Source organism: Sander vitreus, chromosome 17, assembly GCF_031162955.1.
Source record: "Sander vitreus isolate 19-12246 chromosome 17, sanVit1, whole genome shotgun sequence".
Classification (NCBI taxonomy): Eukaryota; Metazoa; Chordata; class Actinopteri; order Perciformes; family Percidae; genus Sander; species Sander vitreus.
The window spans coordinates 14,444,947-14,472,744 of record NC_135871.1 but is presented as its reverse complement, the minus strand read 5'-3'; the positions used below and the strand labels follow the sequence as shown (position 1 = coordinate 14,472,744).

At 39.5% G+C, this 27,798-nt stretch overlaps 2 protein-coding genes across 2 annotated transcripts in view; one reads left to right on the top strand and one right to left on the bottom strand.

The window, feature by feature from the left end:
- The first annotated feature begins 354 nt into the window (after positions 1-354).
- On the top strand, positions 355-12,307 carry phf3 (PHD finger protein 3). Its single transcript, XM_078272772.1, has 16 exons — positions 355-453; positions 2,488-2,738; positions 3,151-3,267; positions 3,369-4,692; positions 5,090-5,360; positions 5,781-5,832; positions 6,990-7,110; positions 7,227-7,383; positions 7,505-7,621; positions 7,846-7,968; positions 8,053-8,197; positions 8,334-8,514; positions 8,593-8,740; positions 8,848-8,937; positions 9,546-9,741; positions 9,832-12,307. The coding sequence occupies exons 2-16, from the start codon at positions 2,504-2,506 to the stop codon at positions 11,607-11,609; spliced, it is 5,055 nt and encodes a 1,684-aa protein (XP_078128898.1). The 5' UTR covers positions 355-453; positions 2,488-2,503; the 3' UTR covers positions 11,610-12,307.
- Positions 11,606-27,798, bottom strand: part of eys (EGF-like photoreceptor maintenance factor) — a 174,603-nt gene continuing 158,410 nt past the window's right edge. The window contains exons 40-47 of the mRNA XM_078273744.1: positions 26,191-26,363; positions 20,814-20,996; positions 19,690-19,856; positions 17,482-17,626; positions 15,394-15,556; positions 14,974-15,146; positions 14,722-14,883; positions 11,606-13,867 (exon numbers count right to left, since the gene is read on the bottom strand). Coding sequence (XP_078129870.1) covers positions 12,675-13,867; positions 14,722-14,883; positions 14,974-15,146; positions 15,394-15,556; positions 17,482-17,626; positions 19,690-19,856; positions 20,814-20,996; positions 26,191-26,363 — 2,359 coding nt within the window. The 3' untranslated portion in view covers positions 11,606-12,674. The remainder of the gene's footprint in view (positions 13,868-14,721; positions 14,884-14,973; positions 15,147-15,393; positions 15,557-17,481; positions 17,627-19,689; positions 19,857-20,813; positions 20,997-26,190; positions 26,364-27,798) is intronic.

The window sequence follows — 27,798 nt, the reverse complement described above, 5'->3', positions numbered from 1 at the left end:
GGCTTGCATGCAGTTTATTTTCACAAAAGGCTAGAACTTATACGCCCATGGCTAGAACCTGCTTTTCAAATGTAAAAAATAATTACATTTGCTTTCCAGACAAGAGGGTGTCAAATATTTTACTTTATATATGGAAATAAATCAAATTTTTTTTCTCTCTACGTGGGGACTGCTGAATGCGTTTGAAGAGTTGACTCAAACATGCTCTATAAGACAGTTAAACCCTGTGTACCGTTACTATTGTTTACAGATACAGATTGAAAAAGCACGCTGTAGACGTGTGTTGTCTGTACTATCAGCTGCTATGCTACCTGTAAACAGAAGCCACGTGACAATCTGTCGCGCTTTGCAGCATCAGGACGAATGACGGCTGAGTTAGAGGAAGTTACTGGGAGCAGCTGTGCTAGCATGTAACCTCACACGAGTTGGATACAGCATTGCAGTAAGAGAGAGGTAAGAATCGTATATATACGGAGACAAATAGTTCTACATATCCAAACAAGCGTTCGAACAGATGCATGTGGGCGTGATCATCTAAAGACCGTTAGCAGCAGCTACAGAAAAAAACTTGCTACCTTAAGGCCTATGCTAAAGCGACCTAGCTAGCCTGTCTGACAGATTTAGCATCGAGCTGTCTAACTAAGTATTTTCACATTTTGTGCAACATATTTTAGCTTTTCTGGCACACGTTTTTATTAGTGTAAATGATATTTATAGAAACATTGCTAGAGTTTTGAAACAGTGAGTTACATTGGGGGTTAACTTCCTTCATAAGTTACCGTTAGCTTGCTAACATACATGTTGGCGTTCTGCAGCGGATTCCATGATCGGATTGTTGTTAGCCGTCCTATAACGTTAGCATGCTAACTAGCAAACACTTAACTAATTGGGAGAACCTTTCATATGTGCATTATTAGGTGACATTAAATCAACCCGTCTAGAGATCTACTAACATATTTAAGTAGCGTTTTTTTTCTATGCACTTTCCAATTCTGGCCTGCTTAACGTTAGTTGTAACTTGATTCAAACACGGTAACTTGCAGGTAAATTTTACACTAGCTTCCCTCTTTGAAGGTTTTCCAAGTTTAGAATCAGAATAGGATTTATTGCCAAGTAAGTAATACTTACAAGGAATTTGCCTTGGTGATTGGTGCATACACAAACGTATTAAAAGGAAATCAACAAAGCAAATTAAGTTTCTGCAACAGACAAGAACATTAAAATATAGAACAGACATATTATCGTTACTAAAATTATATGTAAAAGACACGATAACCTAAACAAATATGTACAATATAACTTTTAACAGCAAGAAAATAAGGCTTTATGGTTATGTGCAGGATCTGCAAAAAAAGTGAAAGAATGTGCAACAGTTCAGGATATAATATGTGCAATGGGCAGGCATAGTCCAGAATGTTCGTTAATGTAACGTTTAGTGTCTAGGGGTGGGAGTAAAAGTCTGTGTCAGTGAGTCCCGGTGTTGCACCGATATCTGTGACCCGTCGTGATCTGTGTCCCTCCTGTTAAAATCAGTCACTGATTAAAATGCGTAGCGCCCCCCTCCGTAGTTAAGGTTGGGGACAAGGTTTTGGTTCAGGTTTAGGTAGGGGGACACCGATCTCGACGGGTCACAGATTTCGGTGTAACGAACAGAATGAATAAGCAACCATTCAAGAAACATAGGCCCTCAAAGTTGAACCATATTGGACCCCCACCCCACCTAAAGACACAGATATCTTCTTAAAAAATAAACACATACCATTATGGTTCTCTGAGTTATCAGGTTTTCAGAGGTTAAATGTTATTCACATTTTCATAGTTTTGGTCCAAAATATACAAATTAGGTGATTTTTGTCCTTTAAACCTTAATTTGCAAAAGAAAACCTTGTATGCTTTTTTTCATTTTTAAAAATATGTTATAGGGACACTTCTTAAGATCTAAAGTTTTCATGTTGTGCCTGCTATCGGTTGAGCAACAGCAGACTTCTGAGTATATGGTGGGTAGGTCAGTCCAACACATGAACCCCTAATGTTGCCATGATTTTCTGTTTAACCTCGAATATCAATTCAGTTTTCCCAATTGTCAAGAAGGAAACTACTGAGAAACAGAACATTAAAATGAACTTAAGTAAAAAGGAAGCCTAAGTCAGCAGAAAGGTGTAGTGCAAACTTAAAGTCATGTGAAGTTATAAAGATATTTATTTTTATTTTGAAGCCACTGGTCAAGGGCTGATGATGCTTTGCTCATCTCATTTGGACTTAGACAGTATGCTTTGCCTATTGCTGTGTATGGCTCCACTGACGTATAAATGAGTATCTGCTCAGATCCTCCCTAGCTTCCTGAGATTAGACCATAATGGTCCCCTGAGCCCAGATAAATGAACATGGTGCATGATAGCTGTCTTGAAGCATTATTAATATCATTTTTCTATATCAAAATGGGTTATTTGACGCCTGCTTTCCCCACATTCTGTTGTTTTCATACAGGAAGGCAGCAGCATTCATGGATATTGTGGACACCTTTAACCATTTAATACCCAGTGACCAGTTGGATGAGTCCCTGGTAACTGGTCAGAATTTGGAATGTGAAGCCAGTAATGAGTTTGGGCCAGGACTCCGACTGGAAGATTCACTGAAAAACATGCTCAGTGACAAAGACCCCATGTTTGGATGTGCAAGCTCTCAGTTCAATCTGCTGGACAATGAGGACTCCACTTTTCAAATTGCTGGCTCAACAGGTATGTCAACAGATGAAATAGATGGTAAACATACACATAGGCTAACATGTGCTACTACCACAACTTCATGTGACTGCTTCACAAAAACGGCCATTCACAATTAACTAGAAAACTTGGAAGAGGAAGTTTAAAGTATACATTAACAGCTTGCTTTAAATTATTTATATAATGACTATGTATAAGTTTGAGTATATGTATTTTTATTAAATCTGTTTTTAATTAAATTTTAAAGACAATACACAATGATACGTCATTGTACATGTGCCAGTGTCAACCAAATGGCACATTTTTAACCATTGTGATTGCCTTTTCTCTTTATATCAGTGTTAAATATTGTTTTTGTTTAGTAGTTTTGCCACTTACATCTATACACTGGGAGATAAATTACATGTATTCCTTTGGGCTGTTGCAGGTCTCAGTGATGGTTTAGCATCCACAGGCCTCAGCAGTGAAGTGACAGTTGCAGAGACCCAAGTCAAGCGACCTTTTGGCAGGCAGAAAAAACGTCCACGTCATTTTTTAGAATACGGTAAGTGGATCATTTAGATTCCTGTTTTCCCCAGATGACACCTTCAAATTAGAGATGGTGTGAAACACACTTTTCTGTTTTGTTTCTTCTCGTTGAAACAGAGTATAGCAGTGGTCCACAACCTGCGAACAAATCCCCCAGCACCATGCCCCGAGGACGACCTGGAAGGAAACCAGCGAACAGACTACAGAAGTCCTTTCTTATTGAGAAAGGAGTTAAAGGCACCCAGCTGAAGAAAGAATTAATTCTGGGAGGGCGTATTAATGTTAATGATCTTGATGGTGGATTATGGCTGAATCCTTCTGTTGTATTGAGACGATTAACAGTCACAATTGCAGGATTCAGGATTGAACTGCTTCCAGGACCCTCTTACACACAAAATGTTGAAGGGAGCCAGTCTGCGTGTCTTGACGGTGGTTTTTCATATGCTGGGGACATTGGGTTTGCCGTGTTGCCAGATGATTCTGTCAGTGTGCAGAATCCTACCCCTGAGAATGTGGCAGAGGCGAATGTAATTGCAAAGAGCTCGGCTGATGATGCAGCCCTCGGACTGGGCCCATATGTGAATCCTAACGACGTGCAGACCTCCAACGGGACATTAATGGGGAGTGCCTGCACGCAAGAGACAAAACTTGACAATCAAAGTGTTCCTGAAAAGCAAAAGCCAGTCAGTAAAGGAAAAGATGACATCAAAGAGCCACAAAACCATGACAAGAACAGAACTACTGTTAGTAATAAGACAGATGATGAGGAAAAACAACAGGTCGCGGCCAAAACACTGCTCAAGTCGAAACAAGGACTGACTTCTAATAAGAATAAGGACTTGGTTTCAGGTAAACCAAACAACATGATAAAGGGAAATAAAGTATCCCAAAACATGCCATCCAAAATCCAAAGAGCAGACCTGCACAAAATTAAATCTCTAAAAGAAAAGAAAGACATTTCACCTTTGAAAAGGCCTGCAGAAAACACCCTAAGTGAGCCTGCTACTAAAATGCAAAAGACACCGGTCACAGGAGAGAGTAAGGTGAAGCCAAAATTGACAAGTACACCTAGCTCTGTAGTGAAGAAGAGCCCATCATCTGGCAACCGTGTTGATCAGCAGGGACCAACTAAACATACTCATCCTCCCAATATCCCCAAAGTTGAGACCATTAACCCGACGCCCGGTCGTCCAGGCCATTCTTTAAAAACGCCGGACGAAGGAGGGCAGGAAAAGTCAAAACTGAAAAAACCAGAGAAGATCCTCCAAAGACAGAAAAGTAAAACTGCAAGAAGCATCTCCGTGGAGGAGCCACAGCTGTTTATTCCAGACAATGCTCCTGTTGTGAAGAAGGAAGCTGCGGAGGAGCAACCCGTTAACAGCGAGACTCTATGGGATGGAAACAACTGTTGTGGCCTGTGCAAAAACCACCACAATAACATGTAAGTGTGGCAAAACCGATTGTAATGTTGTTACTGAAACTTTATACTGAATGTTGTAGATTTAACTTGATAGGTCTGTTTGTTACAGAACTGTGAACAACAGTGAATTGTTGATGGCCACATTTACTCAGCACATGCAACATGCAATATTTGAGGGAGTTTAAGACTTGAGGTAATTGACATGGGGAAGGTGATGAGGGGAAGGTGACGGCTAACATACCAATATTTGTACAATTATCAAAAGACCTGACTGACTGTCAAATACGTGTTTAAATAAACACAATGTGACAATGGGATTGTAATATTGGTGTCATTTTTGTTCCGTGCCAGAGTGTATCTAGTGCTCAGAATGCTTATTTGCAAAAACAGCTCTTAATAATATCCCTACTTTGTTTAGGTTCATGGTAGGCTGCGGCCGCTGCGACGACTGGTTCCATGGCGACTGCGTTGGTCTCGACCTGACGAAAGTACGTGAAATGGAGGAGGAGGACCAGATGTACGTGTGCTTGAAGTGCTGTGAGGACGAAAGCAAAAAGGTGGAGCCCGAGGCCCCGAGTGCAGCCAAACCAGAAGTTCAAGCGAAGGTACAGGATCATAAGCTGTCTCCCAAGCCCCAACCAGGACCCTCCCAGACACTCACATCAGGGGGCGTCCGACCAGTAAGAAAGGTAAGCAGTGTCGCCACGAGTTCTTTAATAAAGCTGTTTGATCATGAATTCAGTTAATACAAATATTTCATATACAAAGGATATTTTATTTGTTCCCCCAGCTAATTCATCCTCTGATATTAATCATAGCCAGGGTTACCACTACACAAGGGTTTGTTGTCTTTTTGCTTTTACTTTGTCTGTGCAGAAGGCTTGCACGTGGGTGTGTGGTTAACATGGTGTACTCACCAAAGTTTAGTGCATTTTCCCACAGATTAAACTCACCCTGTATTTCTTTTTAAACCTTTGGCCAGGGGGGTTATAATATTTCATTCATTAACTTTTTCACACTTTTTCATTTTTATTCATATTTTCGTTCTCAATGACCTGCAATATTAATAATAGGGCTAATGTGCTTTTTGTACTGCTCTCCTGAAACAGGATCCTGATAGAAGGCAGTCCACAGATGTCCGAGAATCAGCTCACAAAACAGGTATTTTTTCAACATTCTGTTTTTAATGACACATTAGGTTCAAGGCCAGTGTGGGTTCACTGGGTTCGTGATTCTGTGTTATAATATGTAAACAAGATTGAAGGTGATCACAATAATACGTGACTAATCCTACATATAGTGACATGTTTTTTGTTTAAATTAAAACACTTTAAATTATTACATAACATAACATTAAACCTTTTATACTGCCAGTTCAGATTAGACAAATTTCATCAACAATTATGCTCAAGACTTTTAAAAAAAGGGCTGTTAATTATATATCTATCTACACAAATCCTCAATTACAACTACAACATGCTTTGCATTCTTGTTTAATACAGAAGTAAATAAAAATCCTCCTTGCCCTTCTTTAGATACTTACAGAAGCATATTGCTGCCATGCCCAAAAAAGAAAAACATCAGTATCACGTTGTTACGTGAACATTTTATTGTAATAACAAGATGTCCTTCACGTTATAACAAGATATTTTGTTTTGTTTTAACAAGATATTGTCACGTTATCACAACATACAAACTTATCAAGCTACAACAAGAAAATGTTCTTTTTTATAATTTATCTTGTTAAAACAAACCAATTGCAAAATAAGGCTCATATACACAATTTAATTAAGTTCTACTTCATGCTTGGGCTAAGACATTCTGCTGCTATTGAGGACGCTCAGCCCAAGCATGAAGTAGAACTTAATTAAATTGTGTATATCAGCCATATTTCGCAATTTATTTGTCTGCACACCGTGTTTTCATTCAAGCAGGAGTTTCATTTTCTAACCAGAAATGATCACGCTATAACGTGATAAATAGTATATTGTAATTGCAAGAATATTTTCTTGTTATAACTTGATAAGTTTGTATGTTGTAATAACGTGAAAATATCTTTTTACAACGTGAAAAACATCTTCTTACAATAAACCTTTCATGTAATAACGTGATACTGATACGTTTTTCTTCTTTAGGCATGGCTGCAATACGCTTCCATAGATAAATAACAGCTAAAGTTGCAAATCATTTTCATAAGAAACGTCTGTTTGTGTCACATTTTTGTACCACAACTCTGTGTTGAATCTTTGATATGTTGTAATCCTTGTGGTCCCAGATTCCCCCCACCTGCTCAGTAGATATTGTCATTCTATCCTCAGGTTTTTATCTGAAACAAGAGACAAAAAGTAAGACTCCATCTTCAGCTTCAAAGAAGCCTGTGTCTGTGGAGGCAATCAGGCGAAGTGTGCGTGATTCTCTGAAAGAAATCCTTATACAGAGGTGAGTATTTCATGAGTGAAAGTTATTAAAAGGATTGTGTAAATACTAAAGTTTTATTGAAAAAGTTTACAAACAACTACCTTAGTGCACCAAACGTGACGCTTTCTGCACTTCAGGTTGAAGGAGTCTGATTTGGACGTCTCGGTGGAGAGGGCCTCTGAAGTTGCCAAGAAGACGGAGAGAGAGCTTTTTCACTTGTATAAAGACACCGACAACAAATACAAGAACAAGTACAGAAGCTTAATGTTTAACCTCAAAGATACTAAAAATAATGTAAGTACCATTTTTAAATCGGGCATGATCCAAATGTAAAGTTTCTTGGTGTTGCATTTGAGTTTGAATATATGTGTACTTATAATTGTCTTATTTTAATTTATTGTTTTGTATGTTTTAGGTCCTCTTTAAGAGGGTTCTCAGAGGAGAAATCTCTCCTGGTAACCTAATTCGAATGAGCCCCGAGGAACTGGCCTCGAAAGAATTGGCTGCTTGGCGACAAAGGGAGAACCGACATGTAAGTAATGCCTAAGTCTATGTTGTAGTTTCTTACTAATTGTATTGCATATATTCACCCTAATAGCTCACAATAATTCAATATAAAAGTTAAACTCAGCAAGTAGTAATACAATTATATTTTAAGGTGTTCTCTTTTATCAAGAATGGTTGTATTTTGGAATGCAAAACAATCAGTAACCCTCTAAAAAGCAATGAATTCATTTGTTTTTCTTCATTTTACAGACAATTGAGATGATTGAAAAAGAGCAAAGAGAGGCAGAGAGACGGCCGATCACTAAGATCACACACAAAGGTGAAATTGAAATTGAGAGCCAAGAACCAGTGAAGGCACCTGAGCCTGCAGAGGTAAGGGACACGGCGAATATTACTGTGCAGTACTGTTTATTAACATTGTGTGCTTCAACGTCGTATTTTTGTCCCCTTTGTCAGCTTGAGTCTCCTCCCAAGGCGACAGAAGTCTCAGCAGAACCTCCAAAACCCCCTGAGAAAAAAGCAGAGAGTACCAACAAGGACAAAGACACAACCAACCAACACAAGTCTCACTTATTTGACCTACACTGCAAAATCTGCACAGGTAAACCCTGACACGAGAAAAAAAAGCCATTAAGCTCTGCCTTCATTTCCATGTTAGTCTGCTTATAACACTATCCTCAGTTACCAATGTGTGTGTAAACGTGTTTTTTTTTTTTGTTTTTTTTTCTCTCAATAAGGTCGTATGGCGCCCCCTGTGGAGGAGGCACCAACCAAGGTGGTCAAAGTTGCTACTACAGTGGTCCGGAGGCAGTCCACCAAAGCAGAAGAGACGAAGAGCACAAAACCTGCGATCGACGACGACCTGCACCTCACTGTTTTAGAGGAGAGCTTCCGAAACGCTCAAGGCTATGAAGGAAGGTAAGCAGGTATTTCTGACACTCTGCGTGTACTTTTTTTTTTTGCAAGCTTGCTCCATTGCCGGTATATTCGACACAGGTCGGGTCATATAGCTGGAAGAGATGAAGAGGCCGCTTTCCTTTCCAACCTGACGGTCCTGTGGCGAGGATTCATTCATATGCACGCTGTGGCAAAACTCGTGACAAAAGCTTTCCCCGTCTCAGGCTTATTTGACAACTTGACAGAGGTAAAGTGTACACAGCAAAACATATTAAGTTTGAATAGCTGCTGCAAAAGTATTTTATACTAAGTCCTGTCAGAAAGGTTTGACCTTTTTTATTCTTTCTTCAATAGGACCTTCCAGACAATATTCAAGTTGGTGGAAGGATAAGTCCACAGATAGTGTGGGACTATTTGGAGAAGATTCGGGCAACTGGAACAAAAGTGAGTTTTTGGCAGCTTTCCTTCTTAAAGATGCAGTAGGTAAGCCTTATAAAACTAACTTTCTGTCATATTTGCTGAAACTGACCCTATGTTCCAGTAGAACTACATGAAGCAGGTAATTAAAAAAAAAAAAAAAAATCTGGCTCCTCTGGCACCACCTACAGCCTGTAGTGTGATTTGAAAAAATCCACCGCTCCCTGTTGAGATGCACCAATCAGGGCCAGGGGGGGTGTCTAACTGCATGCCAATCACTGCTCATGCACACGCATTAATTCTCCCTTGTGGGGGGAGGGGCATAGGAGACGGTTTTCGGCTTTAGCAGAAGGGGGAAGACTGAGAAGTTGTCGATGTTCAAATTATTTGGCTAAGTCCTGGATCTTCACAATCCTACCTACAGCACCTTTTTAAAGGGATAACACAGCCTGTAGTAAAAATCCGTCAATAAATATAATCACCCTACATATGGTATATTGCGATCAAGAGCAGTTTATGTCCAGACAGTTAACCTCAAGATTTGTAATGCCATGTGATGCATTTAAAAGTTCTGGTCAAACTTCTTGCAGATGGATTGCTGATTTTACTGACGCATGCTTTTTCTTTTATTAAAGGAGGTGGGCCTGATTCGCTTCTCCCCTGAGACGGAGGAAGATGAGATCTCTTATACTCTTCTGTATGCCTACTTCAGCAGTCGTAGGCGTTTTGGGGTGGTGTCCAATAACCTGAAACAAGTGAAGGACATGTATCTCATTCCTTTGGGTGCCACTGAAAAAGTTCCACATCAGCTTGTTCCCTTTGATGGGCCAGGTAAGCTGACCACTAAACCTACATTATTTCCTCTCTGTAAATGATTACCTTTCTCATCTTTCAAACTTAATTCATCTTTTCATTTGACAGGTTTAGAAAACAACCGTGCCAACCTTCTCCTTGGACTCCTCATTCGCCAGAGACCAAAAAGGGATTTTCTTTCTGTTGACATGAATGAAACTGCCAGGATTATTCCTGAAATCAAGCCCATCACCGTTTCCACAAAAGAAACCAGAGCAACAGAGGAAGATGAGAAATTGTTCCTCTCTTCCTTGACTACTGCACATAAAAAAGAGGACAAACCAGTTAACACTACTGATGATGTTGATGAGCCAATTACAGAGTCTGTGGAAGAACCATCTGCATCAGAGGAGACCAACAATCAGGAACCAGGAAAACCACTGCGCTTTCTTCCAGGTGTGTTAGTAGGCTGGGGTGGGGAATTACCACCTCTGCCAGATGTTGGAGGTAAACCTGCAACAACAGCAGATGACACCCAGAAGACCCAACAAGCTCCAAAAACAGAGGCATCAACTGGAAACTCAAAAAGTCCAACAGCTGCTGCATCACGAGATCGCTTTGTCATAAAGAAGAAGGAAGCTAAACCCGTTAAAGCTGAACCGGAGCTATCCAGCCCGACTGATACATCTGCTGCTAACAACTCATCAGGAAAGGATGCTGCAGTGGTGACCCATGGTGCACCAGTCTCTCTGAAAGATAAGCCTCCAGATGTATCGACTGAAGTGTTCCTGGCAAGCTTGTCAGCAGCTCCAGTTGGGACTGAAACTAGCAGTGCTACCTGTGCAGACAAAGCCGACGCTGGTCTTTTGTCTGAAACTGAAAAAGCACCGACTGAAGGGAATTGTTTGTTGCAGTCAGAATCCCAGGCTGCTCCAGCTCACGCTAATAGCTCAAAGCCTCCTTTAAGTGGAATATTGAAAAAATCTTCAGCATATTACACTGTGAATGAAGATAAAACAACGGTGCTACAAAAGGACAAAGCCAGCCACCCAGCTCCTTCGAGTCCCAAACCAGTTCCTGTGTTGAGTAGCACTAGAAATAATTCAGTTACACTATTTCACCAAGGATATTTACAGGTTTCTCAGGCTAGAAACAAACTGCAGGAAGAAAAGCAAACAACTATTCCATCATACGCTAGTGAAAAGGAAGATCCTGGAATGTCCCAGGCTAATGCTACAGTAACTCAGACAGTATATCCTCCCGCAGTCCAAGGACCACAGATAGAGTGTTACACAGAAGCCTCTGAGCTCCAACATGACTCAGTAATGGCACCAGCTCTCCCAGAAAACAACAGTGCTGCACCTATCCCATCGCAGCAGCAACAGCCTCAGGTACCTGGCAGCTACGACTACCCAACTGGCCCTCCTCCTAACACTTTCTCCAGCCCACACACACAAGATCAAAACCACAGTGCACCATGGGCTCAGGGTAGCACTTCACACGCTCTTTCTGGACTTCAATCACAGTACGCTGAGAGCTACCCTGAATCAGCTGGCCGACCTTCATCCCTGGCCAAAGACTACAAGCGTCTAGATGAGAGATACTGTGACCCGTGGGAGAGGCCGCGAACAGCAGAGGACAGAGACCCCCACGGGAGGCAGAGCCATCACAGGGACACTCATCACGGGAAAAAGAGCAGACACCACGACCGGGAGCGGGAGAAAAGGCGTGAACGCAGTTATGACAGAGAGAGGAGTAGGCACCACGGACACTCAGACGACCGCTATGGTGAGAAAAGGAAAGAGAGGCACCACAGCGAGGATCACAGCAGCCGTCATAAGGACAGACACAGACATAGACGGGACTCTGATTATGAGAATGGACGGAGAAGTTCAAAAGACAGTTAACTCATAATTATGTTTTGGTTTTTTTAAAGCCCTGCTAGCAAGCGTTGGGGGCTCTAAGAAAGACTGCTAGCTTGTTGGCTACTTTGCTGGTTCAAACCACTTCTGGTATGTTGGCTGATAGTGGAGTTATTTTATACAGCAGTCTGCAGCTTGTATGCCATTTCCTTCATACAAGTTCCATGTTATGTTATTGACAGTACAGCCAAAATGATTTGATAATAATCAATTGGATTGTGAAGATCTTTATAGTCATGTTCTCTTCGGACCAAGAACAACTGAATATTTCAACATTTTTAACCTTTTATTGTATATATTGTGTTCATATTGAGCTGCTGTGCTACCAATGATCAGTAAATGTGTTCAGTCTTGTGGTAACATACAAAACAAGTGTGGACCATTTAGTGAAAAGTTTAAATTGGCATGAATGTAACACAGAAAATGTTTAACTGAGATCCATGATCTAAACAGCAGCTTTGCTTTCTCCCCCACAACTTAAATTCTTTTAAATTGCTTTAATATTTTATAACTTACTTTTTTTTGAAAAAGTATGTACATTTTGGCTTGTAATATACATAGATGAAGTGTGCCTTTGCACTGTGTTTATGTACAGTTCTTAATAAAGCTAATCCTTTTTTATTATTGATTATAAAAAAACTTCTACTTCTTTCTAAATGTATTAAAGATAAAAACCACCTGGATTTATTTTGTATTACGTGTTGTACACATGTTGTAGATGTGTCTGCCTAGAAATTAGACACAGGGACTTGAATTTACATTGTGTTTTTGAAATTTGTCTATTAGAATAGTGACTGACCCTCAGGGATTACAACATATTTGTTTGTGATATTACATCCAATTGAGTTCATCCAAAAGTCAGATGAAAATCTAGCTGTACAGTGTTGAAGAAACAAGTATTAAAATATAGTATAGTGTGAACTTTCCTTTTTTAAAAAAAAAAAAAAAATCTAACTACTACCAAGTGTTACACAAATCTCCTATGGACTAGTTTGTAGTAGGGCTAATTACTAATTAAACTACTATCAGGTCATAAAGGGAGTTTTACTGCTATTCATTGCCCTCATAAACATTAAAACCCTCACTATTATTGAGAAACTGTAGCGGCTTGGTATCTTTAAACAAATAAACATTTCTGAGACTTCCTTCAAAGCCTTTTGAAAACAACCCAGAAGTAACAATTGATACATGTCTGTATAATTCAAATCCTCCAAAGTAAAGCTGACCGCCATAGTTTAAGGCCACGTAACGCTCAAATGGGTCCATGTCTTCGAAAAGTACTTTCTTATTGTTTAGGAACACCTGGATAATTGTGCTGTTTAAAGATATGGACACATTGTGCCATGTGTTGCAGCATAGTGTGAGATTTCTGACTGTTAATGGGGGCGAAAGTCTCTCTCCAAGATTGACAGCGATTTTGAGGTGGCCGTTCTCAAGTCCAACTGTGAGGTAGTCATCATCTTCATGTTCAGCCCTTCCCATCCACATTATCAAACTGTCATTTGAGCTTGTCTGGAAGCTGAAAGAAACCTGTGTGTATTTAACATTTCTTGTGTTGTATCTTGGGTCCTGGTATTTAACGTATGAGCTTCCCACAAACTTAAGAGTATCTGTGGCTATTTCTGTGTCGCAGTACCTCCCACCCCATCCCAAGGGGCATATGCAGCGGTATGAGGTAACACTAGATGGAGCACATAAGGAGCCCTGCTTGCAAATGTTGTTTACACAGCTTACAGACTGGTTACACACAGAGCCAGTCCATGATGACAGACATACACATGTGAATGAGCCATTTCCTGTTGCCCTACAGTGACCTCCGTTTTGGCACACCTTGTACCCACATGCGGTCCCATCCCAGTCCCCTACGTTTGCTCCACTTATTGCCCCCGTCTCTGTTAACTCAAACTCTTCACCGTTGAGGAGAAGTTCTCTTAAACCACCAGTGAAGCCCACTGGCCCCCCTTCAGTGGCATCTGTGGAGACAAAGCTCAGAGTGGACACGCCCCCGACAAAGATGTCTGTAGCAACATCGAGGGTGGTCATCCCTTCGGTCACATTGTCTCTAACCTCCTTATTATCCAGACTGAGGAAGCCTTGGTGACCAACTCGGCCTGCCTTCACCGTGTGCCAGGTCCTGCCGCGCAAGTCCACTCGCTCAACAGACTGCAGGATGTGGGTGCCATCCCCAAGATTGTATCGCAGCTGGACAAACCCGGATGTCAAAGAGAGGCAGAAGAAGTCTCCTGTAGGAAGAAAATAAAACATTGCATTAGTAAGGGTCAGTTCACCTACTATTTCGACAGTAGAATAATAATCCTAACGTAACCTGTTCAAAGCAGTGTCTGTCTGTTGATTACCTAGACTTACAAGAAGATTGTTTGGAAAGACACGTTGAATTTTTGAAATGTAATGTTCAAATGCTGAATTGTACTCATCCCCGCTGTATTGAGGTGGCAGCAGAAACCTCTGACAGATATTTAAAAAAGCAAAGTTTTATGTTTAAAAAAAAAAAGTAAATAGGGCTCTGTGACATATACTTATGATAATGAGTAAAACGACTTTGACTTAAGTCTATAATGTAGCAGAGGCAAGGCTGTCTTTGATTATGAATTTGGCGGCTATAGGATCACTATGGAAATATGTAATTAACTTCTAGTGTTTTTATCCTCTGTCATGCTTTTATTTCATGCATAACACCATTTGTTTGTTTTATGTTACATTATTTATGGATTGTTTTATTCCATTTTCTTTTCAGATGTCCTTTAGCATGAAATACTTATAGTTTGAAGAATAAGAATAATTAAAGCTATTTTTTTCCTATGACTTTATAAAATTATGGAAGGTGCTCCAAAATTGCATTATATCATCTACTTAATGGGGCTTCTTTGTAGAGTTAAGTGCAAAGTGTCTATCATGAATTATTCTTCCATTATACTGTAGAAACAAAGGATGATTTAGTATGCATAACGTGTACCATTGCGGTGAGACATAGGGAGAAAACAGTGATCCTGGTCCTTGCATGTAAACATACTGACATTCTGCACGGTAAATATAATATTTTGTTCATTAAAATAAAGCTGGAATCGAATGCCCTCACCAGCTCTGGCACTGAGATGTTGTGCAATGTAGACAAGGATGCCATCCGGTGATAAAGGCTGGAACTGCAGCTGCAAAACAGTCCTGTGTCTTGTACTCATAGGTGGGAATGACATCCATGACGACTGGTTACCACTGAAGAATGGATCACTGATGGTCACAGCTGAACAGGCAAAACAACATAGTAGTTAAATAATCGAATAGTGAAGATCTTGTCTTATTAATTAACAAAACACATACTACAGATAGCAACCGTTCTCGCAGTAAAGGCCCGCAGTCCCCAGGGGGCACTGGCAGGTATATCCATTCGGGAGAGGGATGCAGGTGGAGCCGTGGGCACACAGAGGAGGGGGACTGTGCTCGACATCACACACAGACACGGTCTCAGAACAGAGTGCTCCCTTCCATCCAAATGGGCACTGGCAACTGCAGACGGACACAGTCAGACACTGTAAAAAGCTAGTAAACACTGTCAATTCCTATATATACTTGCACTGTGTAACAGATTTTCTATAGGTTACTGGTTTCTCGTCAAAATACATGGGAATTTACATGTGACATAAAGTTACTGGGTGCGTTCAGCTCAACTATAAAGCCTACAAGCGTTATTTATGAGTGGGGTCCTTATAGATAATCAGAAAATAAATCAAAAGTATTGTTTATTTGCACTTACTACACAGATGAGCCAGAGTCCACGCATGTCCCTCCGTTTTTGCAGTGAACATGAACACAAGGGGTAACTCCACACTGACCCACGCTGCGCCCAAAGGCTGGATGTCCCAGCACTTGGAACTTTCTGTCTCTTCTTGTACGAAACTGCACATCAAAAATGCACCCTTTGAGAAGAACAAACACACAACCTTATGTCAGCGGGATATCTTTTTTTTCTCTGATAGGGAACCATCAGAGGAAACGCAGCAATCTTCCCTTGTATGAAGTTGAATGGTACGCACACTAAAATGTGATTAATCTGAGCTGAGTTTGCCACTCAAATAAGGCCAATAAAAAGGAAACGCCTATAAAATGCGAGCACTGTTCGAAATTAATATTTTTGATGGTTGTTTATTTTATCGGCTGACACCACAGGGTTTTATACTGAAATCTGCACGACTTTATTAGATGTTAACTCTTGAATTTGATGGAATAAAATCTCTGCAGTCTCTACACTTCACATCCGAGATGTCCGAGTTTTTAAATCGTTTTTTCCCCTCCTTTCATCTTGCATCTCCCTCATCATATAGGCTTTTTGCTTTAATAATGCAATTTTATTAAGACAATATTTGCTTTGGCCTGTACCTGCAGAGCACCGGGCCTTCTATAAATATAAGGCCTAAGCACAAACCATGTAGTCATCTGCACATGTAGATTCCCGTCTCTGCTGCATTAGTCATTGGCATAAACAGGATGCAGCGGAAATGTCATGCTCATTCATGAATATGCATGGCATGATGCTGTCTTCTTGGCAGACTCAAGTGATGGTTGTGGTGCTGCAAACATAGACTGTTGAAAAGCGAAGCAGATTCATAGGGAAGATTATAAAAGCTGGTTATTTTTGTTTTAGCTGCACTCACTGACTCTTGTAACAGAACCAAGAAACCAGAGGAGCCAAGTCTAGCATTAATACGTGACAGTAAAATATGCAGTAAATCTGGTTTCAGAGTAATATTTTCTAAATGACTGCAGTTGAAAAGTTAATGACCCTCAAGATCTTCTAGAAAATCTGATAAAAAAATAATCTGCATCAAAGCAGCATGAAATCAGAGTTTTTTTAATAGACAAGCTCGACAAACTTCCGCGTTTCGTGTTATATGATCAACAGCTCACATTGAGTAACTGATTTGCTTTTTTTCTCTCCCAGCAGCAGACACACTACATCCTCTGCCACCTTTCCACAGGGGAGTGTGGATCTGTTGATAACTGGGAGTGAAGTGCATTATCAGTGTGTTCACTGCCAGCCATCATGATTAGGGCTCGAGGAAGGTCACACAGATCTGATTAGACGCTCATGAGTTCTCATTACATCCCGAGCAAAAAGGTTGTGGTACCACCAGGGTCGCCTGACTCAGGTAGTGCTTACCAGTACAGGAGGAGTATGGCAGTCTGATACAGCATGGGCAAACTGATGCTTTATCACAGCTGATTTGATTTTGGAAGGTTTATTTGGCAAGCAGAAAAATGAATTATACGATGATAAATAAGCAAACACACAAAAGCGCTCCAGTCCTTAAATATAAATAAAAAAGCTCTTGTTCACCTCAAATGATCTGCCATGACATTTTAGAATAACAAGCTTCATTGCTGTAGTGCAAAGACTACTGAATATGGTTATGATGAGATTCATAGCTGTTGTCATCATTACGGTTATGGCAATTTTGCGCCATAGCTCTGTACATTAGCGGGCACAATGAATGCTCTCCAGAATACATTCCTACATGGGGTCACCTGAGAAAAAGCATAAATGATGATGATGACAAAGATTATTTCTATGGCACCCTTGTTCAAGTGAATTGTCAGCAGTGGAATGGATTTGCACACAATGCAAAACTGTACGGAGGTGTGAAGTGATTAAAGGGTGCAGATACAATCAACCTCAAAGCTTTGTTCTGCCCTCATACAGCAGTCCGAGCCTGTAGCTCCCTTTTTCATTACACCCCTTCCCCTCTGCTTACAAAGACACAGAGATCCTTGGAAAAACTCCAAGCCCCAGTGCTCTTACTCCAGACAGTAGTGTTGGGTAGTAATAAAGCCGTAGCAGTCTTACCCTGAAAGCCATGATGGAACCTGGATCCAAGTGGCAGTAGTTCAGGGGTGTACTCATTATATCCACCCACAAAGAGCTGGTTGAAAACATTGAGGCCTAACAGGGGCCCTGGAGATGATCCTGTTCGGTTACGTTGTCCGTCAACCTGAGAAAGACATAATAAAATGTCAATACTGAAGCTAGAGTCTTACATCTGTAGGCGGCAGCGTGGGAGCACAGTTTATTTAAAAATCTGCCAAAATGTATGACCCCGAATTGATCACTGAGTTATTCAGGATGTGTCCACCTATTAGCCACAGTAGCTGCCATACTCCCATGCTTTTGAACAGACAGACCTTGCTGACTCGATAGCATCTCCTTGTTGCTGCAGATTCTTTAGCCACACTTAGATGATGTAAACATTCTGATTCCTGATCACTGGATCAAAATGATTTGTTGGTACTTGCAGAAAACCTGATGGTGTTCACAGAAACTATAACACCTGCCTACACCAGCACCACCAGGCAGGATAGATCTATAGTATGTACACAGTGCCAGTGGGCCAGAGGGAGCCGATGTTCCATAGAGTGAGGACTGGCTCCCATGAAAGCAACAAAATCAAAAATCTGAGGGGGTCTCTCATATCTGAAGGTGTCTGCCATATGTGGCATTGTAATTTAATCTTAAACAACGCTCATTATCCATCCCTGTGCAGTCTCTTACCATTAAAGACGTTAAATTGAAATATAGGCTACTACGGGACGTAGACCTGAGCCTACCCTACGCTCATGACCACTAGGCTATGTGATCAAACCGCATAGGCTACAATCGATTTGACAGCACTCGCAAGTCTGAAGAAGTCACCTTGCTTTTAGCTTAATGTGCTTTTGAGGTAAATACCACCAATACATCTTAAATAAATAAATCTGTAGCTATCATCTGCCATTCAGAGCTCCAGAAAAGTTCCCAGATATTTTTGAAACACCTGTCAGCAATACAATGCAATCTCTGATGGCGGAATATTCAGTGAATAGGCTTCCCGACAACATCTCAGTGCAAATTCCAAAATTGTTCGTCTATTTATTTCCACGGTTCAACACACGAGACGACTAAACACCCAGGTGTTGTTATCACTACATGTACATTATAAGACTAGAACATTTGGCTGTGCAATGGCTTTATTCATTTCTGCCAGTTACTGCATTTTCCCTGTGTATAAGTTAAAGACTACATGCATTATTGTGTTTGACACTGAGGATATCTGAGACGGTGGTCTGGTTCAAATGAGTTACGTTTTATTTCATTGTGAAATTGAGAATGACACTCAGACTAAATTGTTTAGTCTATTTCTTTGTATTGCGAAATTGAAATGAAATATGGACTATTACAATTAATAATATGTTGAAATTAATTAAAAGGAATCCATTTCTGTAAAAAAATAAATCTCTCTGTCTGTTGTGTGCGTGTGTCAAGTTATAGCCTAGGCCTACCGTGCGCATATTCTGCGCAAAAGCGCCACTTGCACCTAGGCTATTTAATTGTATAGCCTTGTTAGGCTTTGTGCAGGGTGCAGGTAGAGACCCCCTTGAAGACAAAAAGATAATTCGAGCACTGCACAGTGCAACATATAAAATTTGTTTGGTATACAGTCAGGTGACAAATTAAAGAAAAATGGTGAATAAATGAGTGTAAACAGGGGTTGCTAAATGGTTTGATGAGATGAAATGAGGGAATATCATTCAGAACAGTATAACACAGTAACATCCCCTCTTTCTATACTACACCATTGGTCAATTGTTCCTTCTTTACATTGGTTAATCGTAAAATGCCTCTATCTGCACTTTTGCTACTGTTTGAACTATCTGGTTAGATGCTTAACTGTATTTTGTTGCACTGGTGCTGTGTGCAGTGACAAAGTTGAATCTAATCTAAACAAATTAATCCATTTCTACTTGTGACAACTTATCACAGGTCATCGCCTCAGCATGGACATGGTCTTGAGCAGTTCAACTGAAGAGTACATTTTTTCACAAGAAATAGAAAGATACAAATACAGTCAGAATTAGTGAGGTACCCCCTTAAATGGTAACATCTATTGGATGTTTGGAGCATTTAAGCTGTTCTGGTGGCTTTCCTTTCAAGTATCCCCCATCTGTATATGAGTACAGTATGTATTTACAGTAACCTTTTTTTAATACAAAAATGACACTTTTCTAACCACCAAATCACCTTTAGCCATCCTGTTTGCTTTGACCTTCCAAATGTAACGGTGTGAATGTTGACCTGGGGGTTCAGTTGATCACTGACTATAGCTGCTAACCCTGATCCAAGGTTGAATTTATGCACAACTCTGCCATTTCGTAGTCCCAAAACGAGGAAGTCATCACCATCATTGCCTGGAAAACACAGTTTTATAGAAGACATATATTAAAAATATTCTGCTTACATTATTAACACTACATTTATAACAAACATTTAGAATGAACAATACATTTGTCTCCTTTAAGATGAGTTTTCATATTGTTTCATATTTGCCTCTCTGCTTGTTTAATTCTGTGTAACTTGATCACTGCCATCCAATAATTAAGGATGCCACTTCATCAAACCAATTATCATGCAAATGGTTCGTATTTCATGTTTATATATTGTGCCTTTGAATTTGTACCATTTCAAAGAGTGCTGCTCTCTCTCTGTCCTGACAAGTGTTTCATTATTCATATTCCTATTGTTTTGTTTTGCCTGCACCTTGATGCATTTTACTCTCAAGAGGAAACAAGTGCAGAAGATCCACAAGATCTTTTTCTTTTTTTTTTCTTTTTTTATTCTTCGTTTGATGAAATATGCTGGTGACAATGACGGTGGCAGTTACCTGCTACCAAATCTGACCCTACAGAAGGGAGATCCTAATTTAAAGTGATGGCTGCTGAAAGCATCACACCTACACCTCAAAGTCTGTTTAATGCAATTAACACTGATACTTTTGAGATGCTTTTTTAATTTTTTTTTTTTTATACTAGCAATGCCAACATGCTCCCTTTGAAAGTCAAGAGCAATAACAGTTTAACTGGATATCAACTAATTACTGGACTGCAGGAAGACTTCATCATTAATGTCTCAAAATCTGCCAGGAAAGAAAATCCTTAGGGAATATTTTTGATTACAGGATATCAGAGGAGTGGAACTCTATTAGATAGCACATTACAGTACACCTCTCAAAACACTTCTTTTTAAATCCTTAATGAAGTTTGACAACTGAAATCCAATGAAGGAGACGTCTCAAAGTTGTTTTTCTCTTTTCATTTGACTGTCAGAATGATTTTAAATTGCTGTGCAAGTGTGTAGATTGAGCTCACCTTGTCCTTTATGCCCAGCGAACAGCATCAGGTTGTTTTTCACAGCAGATGAATTATTGGCGAGTGTGAACCTCATCTTGAACTCGTAGAAGAAACTGAGGCTCGGGATGGAGGAAAACGCCATGAAGGAAGTGTAACCAAACTCATCACTTCCACTGAATCTGGCACGAGTGATAGTGATGGCTGCAAAACAAACACATGCACAACTCATTTAGTTCATATGTGTGTTAAAATGTGACTAGTGTTGGCTGATGTAGGACTCTGTGTCTGTGTGGTTATGAATTAAACAGATCTGATAATTCATCATCTCCCTCACAAGTTACCAAAAGATGGCACTATTGCTACACATTAAATACCAGGGGTTAGTGAGATATTTTCCTTTCTGAATGGTATTAGATGATGACCTGTTTTCAAACACTATCACCTCTTCAGTCCTATTCTATTTTCATTAGTAGCTGTTTAAGAAGTGTTCTGGCAAGCATGCATCGCTTCATACCCAATGTTCGCAAGGGTAGTACAATAATCCCAGTGATATTCAATTACAATCTCAAGTTTACTTATTCAGCATGCATCGTTGATTCAGTAATGCTCTCTCTGGTATTCCATCCCAGCATACCCATCTACTTGATTTTACACTAGGGGCTCAATGTAAATTTCCCCACGCTCATTCAAAATAAGTTTTTTTGCGGTTCTTTTATTTATTTTTTTACACACAGCAATGAGGATTTAAACACAAATCTGCTCTTCTTCAGTGGAAACACCTTGCATATTCTTCTGCAGCCCCAGGCAATAGCTAAGAGGAGTTCAGAGCTACCCTCTGTGACTGCCCTCAGCTCTGTTTAGCTGCTCAATGCTGGAAATGCTTCTGTTATCATCTCTAGTCTGGTAGAGCTGTATTTGCCTATTGTTTCACTGAATGGCCCGAGTGTTACATGTAAAGCTACAGCTTATTTTTAAGATGTGGTGTGTGTGTTTGAATTGATCATACACATGATCGTCTTTATGCCCTGTAGTAACAATAACAAGCTCAGACCAGATACCAATATGCCAGCCATTACTACAATATTAAATGACCTTGAGTGTGTTTATACCAGACTATGTGCTCTGTTCATGGATGAGTTACCCTTGAGCCAACTGTACAAAAGAATTAAGTGTCCAAACTGATCTAAACTGATATTTGCAAATTTTAGAAGACGAGGAATTAATAAAAAATGTGATTATTACAAATGTGATATGAAACTATTCTGTTAGTCAGTAATTGTTTTATATTGAATAATATTTGAATTTCAGAATTTCTTATCAAAACTGATTTATTTATAAACTTAATTTGAGTGCCTTTGCATTTGTGTCATATTACTTATGTACAAGCGGTGGACATACTATAATGAACCAAACCAAGAAAACACTTTGTGAGGGTTATATTGTTCAAATGTTTGCTTAGACTGTCACAGAAATGTTCTGAAAACTTCTAAATCTTAACTTGAAGCCACAGTTTGCAATATTGCTAGATTAGGTTTCATTATATTACAAGGGTTTTTTTACCCTGTGTTTGTAAATTGGACAAGTATACAGTGAAAGGACAGGGAGTTAAATCAACACCTCTCTGACAGTCTCCACAAACACTGAACATTATATGTTTCACAAAACTAACATTGCAACTGCATTTTTATTCAATTTGGGTCTCAATTTCCCTGTAATTTTTTAAACAAAACCTTATGTACATCTTATTCAACAGATACTAAAATACTCTAAAGCTCCATATTTTAGAATCTGCAGGCAGGTTTAATCTCATACAGTAACTCTAAGCCTGTGTAAAAGGTTGACTTTACTATCAGAGACCTTTGGGTTAGCTGAAAAACATTCATTCAAATTCACAAAGGTCCATATTCATTCTTTTGATGTAGGAGGTGATAGGATTGTTGATGTGTGAATATAAACAGAAATCCTTGAGGTTTATTGGTATACAGTATTTGTTCCTATGCATAGTTTCTTTAAGCAAACTCAGCATTGCATAACACTTTGTAATTACGGTTCAGTGCTGGTTAAGGTAACTAGTGGTTAACATACTATTAACAAAGAAGCTTATGGATTGCCTCCATGAAATGCATCCATATATGGATTATTCACCACACTCTGTCAAATAATATCACATATTTCCACTTTGCTGGGTATTTGTGTAATGTGGTGCAAACCAACAGGAGCGGCAGAAGAAAAACAGAATGACAAGCGGCACCAGATTGTGAAATGTATTCTGACAAAAGCTGCATGCATATGGTGTGCAGCTTGGCTGCCACAGAGCAAGCTGAGTTAGAGATACTGTAAACAGTATACTATTATATTCTTTTCAATCTCGGCACAATGCAACGTTAACAGAAACATCACTAAATCAATACTTAACTGAGGTGCTGATGCGGAAAAAGTGCTGCACAGTGCACAGCTGTTAAACCATTGAAAATGGATTGTATGAAATATATCTATGAAAATATGATGTACTAAAAAAAGATTGCATTACATAACTGTATGTCTGCACTTGGCTGTTATTTATTTGTTTATTGTAAGACATGGGTTAAACCAAGTATTATTTTTCTTGCAAAACTTTTTCTTGCTTAATGCCCTTAGACCCGGGGTAGGCACTTTATTTTTGGCAACGTTGGGCAAAAATTTCATAATAATATTTCAGAATATTGTAATTCAAATGGTCTAAGAGAAACTAGACTTCTGCACCTCCTCTTGGCTCTGTTTTCAGGTTTAGAAAATCAAGCCTGTGACGGGAGACTCAATCACAGGTCATTAAAGAGAGATATAGCGTTCCTATTGGCTGTCCTTAAAATGCAGAAGCACGTGCACATGTCCCTTCGATGAAAGTTCTGTTTACCATAGCCAAAGGCTCTGCAGCTAATTCAAGGCTAAACTATTAGATATAGTACATAGAGGAACTACATTAGCAACTGTGAGCTAGGGTTGGCTAACCCTAGCTAATGGCTGCAGCTAATTCATGTTCACGTGTATGGACCTAACTAAAGCTAAAGGCTTTATTAAGAATACAGAATGGTCATTCTAATAGAATTGCCACTATATAAAGGCATCTGGATGAAAGGAATGATTAGTACTCGTAGATGTTACTGTATGAGGCAGTTGCATATGCCCTTGCTCGTCCGATGGGAGGGGCTAGACAGAGAGGGGCGAGGGAGAGCTGCATCTCTGCTCACTCTACTTCAAATTCTTTTTGTTATGCCTACTACAGCTTTAAAGTACCCTTACTTGACTGGAAACATTTTAAAATTATAATGACAACCATAGTCGTTAAAATTGTTAACATAACAATTTGCAAACAAAGCTAATGTTTAAAACAAACAGGGTAAACTATGACTGGATTTGAGAAGCAAGAAGTGGTAGTACTGTACTAGTAGTACTGTATAGTTCACATGGTGCATTGCCTTCAGTGTTTTAGTCTCTATTAATTCTAAACATGAATTTTTAACAGGAGGTATGGGCAACTTGTATACAAAGGTAGACCATTAAGAATTCTGAGTGAAGTCATTTTAAATATCTATTAATTTTTCATGACCTCAACTCTTCAGGCATTCCAGCATCAATAGCACTTCCTAGTCTTCCCTTTCCTGTTTGTTCATAGACCAACCTTACCTATTAAAGTGCACATGGGAACCAAGAACTGAAAATCTTCTATTTAGAGAAAATATTTAGCTCTTTCATGTTTCCTGCTGGACAAACAACTTTAGCTTTTTCTCAAACAGAGAAAAAAAAGACAGCTATCTTGCTATCACTGACAGTAGTTTGCTAAGGGTACCACATGATGAAAAGTATAACAAAAAGCCCAGAGAGGCAGGGGACCTTAGGAGTGATCAGATTTGACCCTAATCGTGTCTGATGTTATCAGGATTAAAATTCAAACGTCAGCCATATATATATATATATATATATATATATATATATATATATATATATATATATATACTTAGTTTGACACTGGAAGGTTAGATGACTGGGTTTGGGATGTGTGCTGAGTCTGTGGCATGGCTGAGCAACTTGTATGCCAAGCACCCTGCTGCTCCTACTGTCAGTTTAGTCAAGCAAAACCCTTTGTTTCTGAGAACCACAATCTGTGAAGCCTATCTCTAATGGCATTACTGTTTGCATAGCATGGACAATTAAAACAGTCACTTCTTGGTCATGCTGAATTATTAGCTTTTGGTGACTGCCTTTTTTTTTAATTTTTTTATTACAATTTTGAGTTAACAACTGCTCTGTCCAAATGCTAATGTTACAGTGACAATGATAACATACTGATGTTTAAGCAGGTATGTATGTGTACCATTGTCACCATCTTTGTTTAGCATGTTAGCATGCTAACAATTGTTAATTAGCATTAAACACAAATGGGAATGTCCGTTTTGCATGTATTTGGTCATTAACCACAGTATTGGACAAAAATAAACATGTTGAGCGTTTATGGTGCTAGAGGAAAAGTCTTGGGATCACTAAAGTCAGAGGGACTCATCCTCTGGGGATGTCTGAACAGAATTTCATGGCAATCTATCCAAACGTTCTTGAGATATTTCAGTCTGGACCAGAATGTTGGACCGACCCAATGACATTAGCGTTTTTACAGTCAAACACAACAATATTTATTGAAATCCATTCTGTTAATCAGATGTCCCAGTGGTCCTTCAATGACTGCAGTTTGTAGCTGTGCATTTTAAATGTCTTGCTCAAGGGGAGACTATATATAACACCAGTTTTTGTTTCAATACAATAACAGCACAGAGCCCATCACTGATATCTTACTACTGTAGATAATTGCATGACTATTATAAACTGAGGAAGAGTCAAAACGCTAACAGCTCAGAAATTATCACTAGTGTTGCTTAGCCAGTAAAATCACTTTTTTATGGCTGTGGAGATGTATGAGATGACAGAAAAAGAAAGTTGTTAGCGTATTGTGTTAAAAGGTAGCCTATGATGAACTGGTCAACACACAGGCAGAAGTAACAGCAAGCTATCTTATTAACATTGCTTGTAATGTGAGAACACATCAACACCCTGCTGTACAGCAGTAGCCTGACATTTTAAGAAAAAAGTTCTTAAGAAAAGTTGCTTTGAGTCACACTGCTGGAATTGCAGTTGTTAGGAAATAAAATATTGTGAACTATAAGAGTTTTTTGGAACATTCAGTAAAGCTGCCATGAGTTTCTTGCTAGAGGAAGACGTTTTTGCCTTTTTAGCATAATTTAGTTTCAATGATCCCTTTATTTAACAAGAGGCTCTCATTTGACCAAATGCCCAGGGCAGCTTTTTAGTAAAGCTGCTAAATCTATGCGGCATTGATTTGTGTGGAGCCATTATTTGCAACACTTACGTTCATCACACAGTAGACCTTGTCTTCCATAGGGGCAGAGACATACGGCCTCCAATGGTGACTTTGGGATGCATGTGGCTCCATGACCGCAGGGGTTGCGCTCACAAGCGTTGAACTGGCACAGCCGGCCTGTGTAGAGCGGGGGGCACTCACAGAACCAGTCCTCAGCATCACTAAACGTGTAGACATAGAGGGAGACATCATTAGGCCAGAGGTGAAAATGGACCATGACATTGCAGCAACACATCCAGATGCATTACAAGCTCACAGTGGCCTACAGAACACAGAGAGATAAGTGATGATAAAACACCCCATGATGCGTAAACGATTTGAAAATATGTTGAGAGTAAATGTCTGATGGAATACTTGTGATATCTGCTGAAACACAAGCATTTGAGGGAATGTGTAGATCACTGTCGAAAAATAAAAATCCTAATCTAGCAGCTACTGCAGATGTTATAGTTGTAGAAATTTCTCACACACACCCTGAAAAATAACAGCAGAAAGCAGATGATAAGTAGGGTGTGTCAGAAAACGTATAACCAGAAATTTTACACGATTTTCTATGTCTTCTTTCCTTGATTCATATACATGCGCTTCCTCTCTTGGCAAGAAGATGAGGGTGATCTAGCATGCAAGCAATATTCAGACAGGGACTTGAGAAATGCACTAAGATGTGCACAACTCTGAAAGGTATAATATCAGATAGAGGAAGCATTGGTGGGGTTTCAAATCTATAAATTAATAGTGTTTTGAGCAGCTGCACTGCGGGAGGTATTTTGCTTCTTGAGAAACTGGCTTCATGAAATGAAATATTTACATTCTGTCACCAGAGTTGAGCATTGTTAGACATGACTGTATTGAAGTACAAAAGGATGTTGTATAATGCAGTAAAAAAAATCTAGTGTATGATTATTAACAGGCTGCTAATGTCAATTTTGAAACATTTTAAGGCAGGCTACACCGCTAAACACTGTTGCTGCCAATTGTGACCGTTATTTTCAAAATAACAGTCACAGATGAAAATTAATGAGGTTTTGTTATTTGTATAATCTTTGACAAGCTGCAAGAGGAATAATCAAATATTTAATGGAGCACCTTCTGGTGCAATCTCCATGTTTCATTGCATTGAGTGCTTAAATGTTGTTGACACACAAATTGTTTGAGTTTTCTTCCAGATGGTCCAGTTTCCTCCCACATTCAGAAAACATCCAGGTTAGGTAAACTGCTGGTAGGTGGGAATATGTTGAGAGAACGGAACTTATGCAGGGCTCCAATACTCCAACCTGCATCCTGCACAGGATAAGAATAGATGGATGGATGGATAAACAAATACGAGTTTCTTCTAATTGCAGCAAACGTCTTCACAGATGATTTCTTATATGCAAAAGAGTAAACCTAAATTACTTTGCAAATCAGATACTATTGATACCGTAACATTAGATCATGTTCACACATTTTGAATGAACTGCCATATTTCAAAGGCAAGCTATTCATACATTTAACATGCATCTCTGTGGACTCATTTGGATGCTACAAACTGCTTTTGTGGCTTAGTTGAGGATATATTTATTCCATTTACACATTTGTTTTATATAACATTAGATT

Excerpts from the sequence above, each read along its gene's own strand:
- phf3 (XM_078272772.1), top strand. The coding sequence starts at position 2,504 with ATGGATATTGTGGACACCTTTAACCATTTAATACCCAGTGACCAGTTG. Across the intron at positions 3,268-3,368 it reads ACGTCATTTTTTAGAATACG|AGTATAGCAGTGGTCCACAA; the intron begins GTAAGTGGATCA and ends TCGTTGAAACAG. Across the intron at positions 7,111-7,226 it reads AAAGAAATCCTTATACAGAG|GTTGAAGGAGTCTGATTTGG; the intron begins GTGAGTATTTCA and ends TCTGCACTTCAG.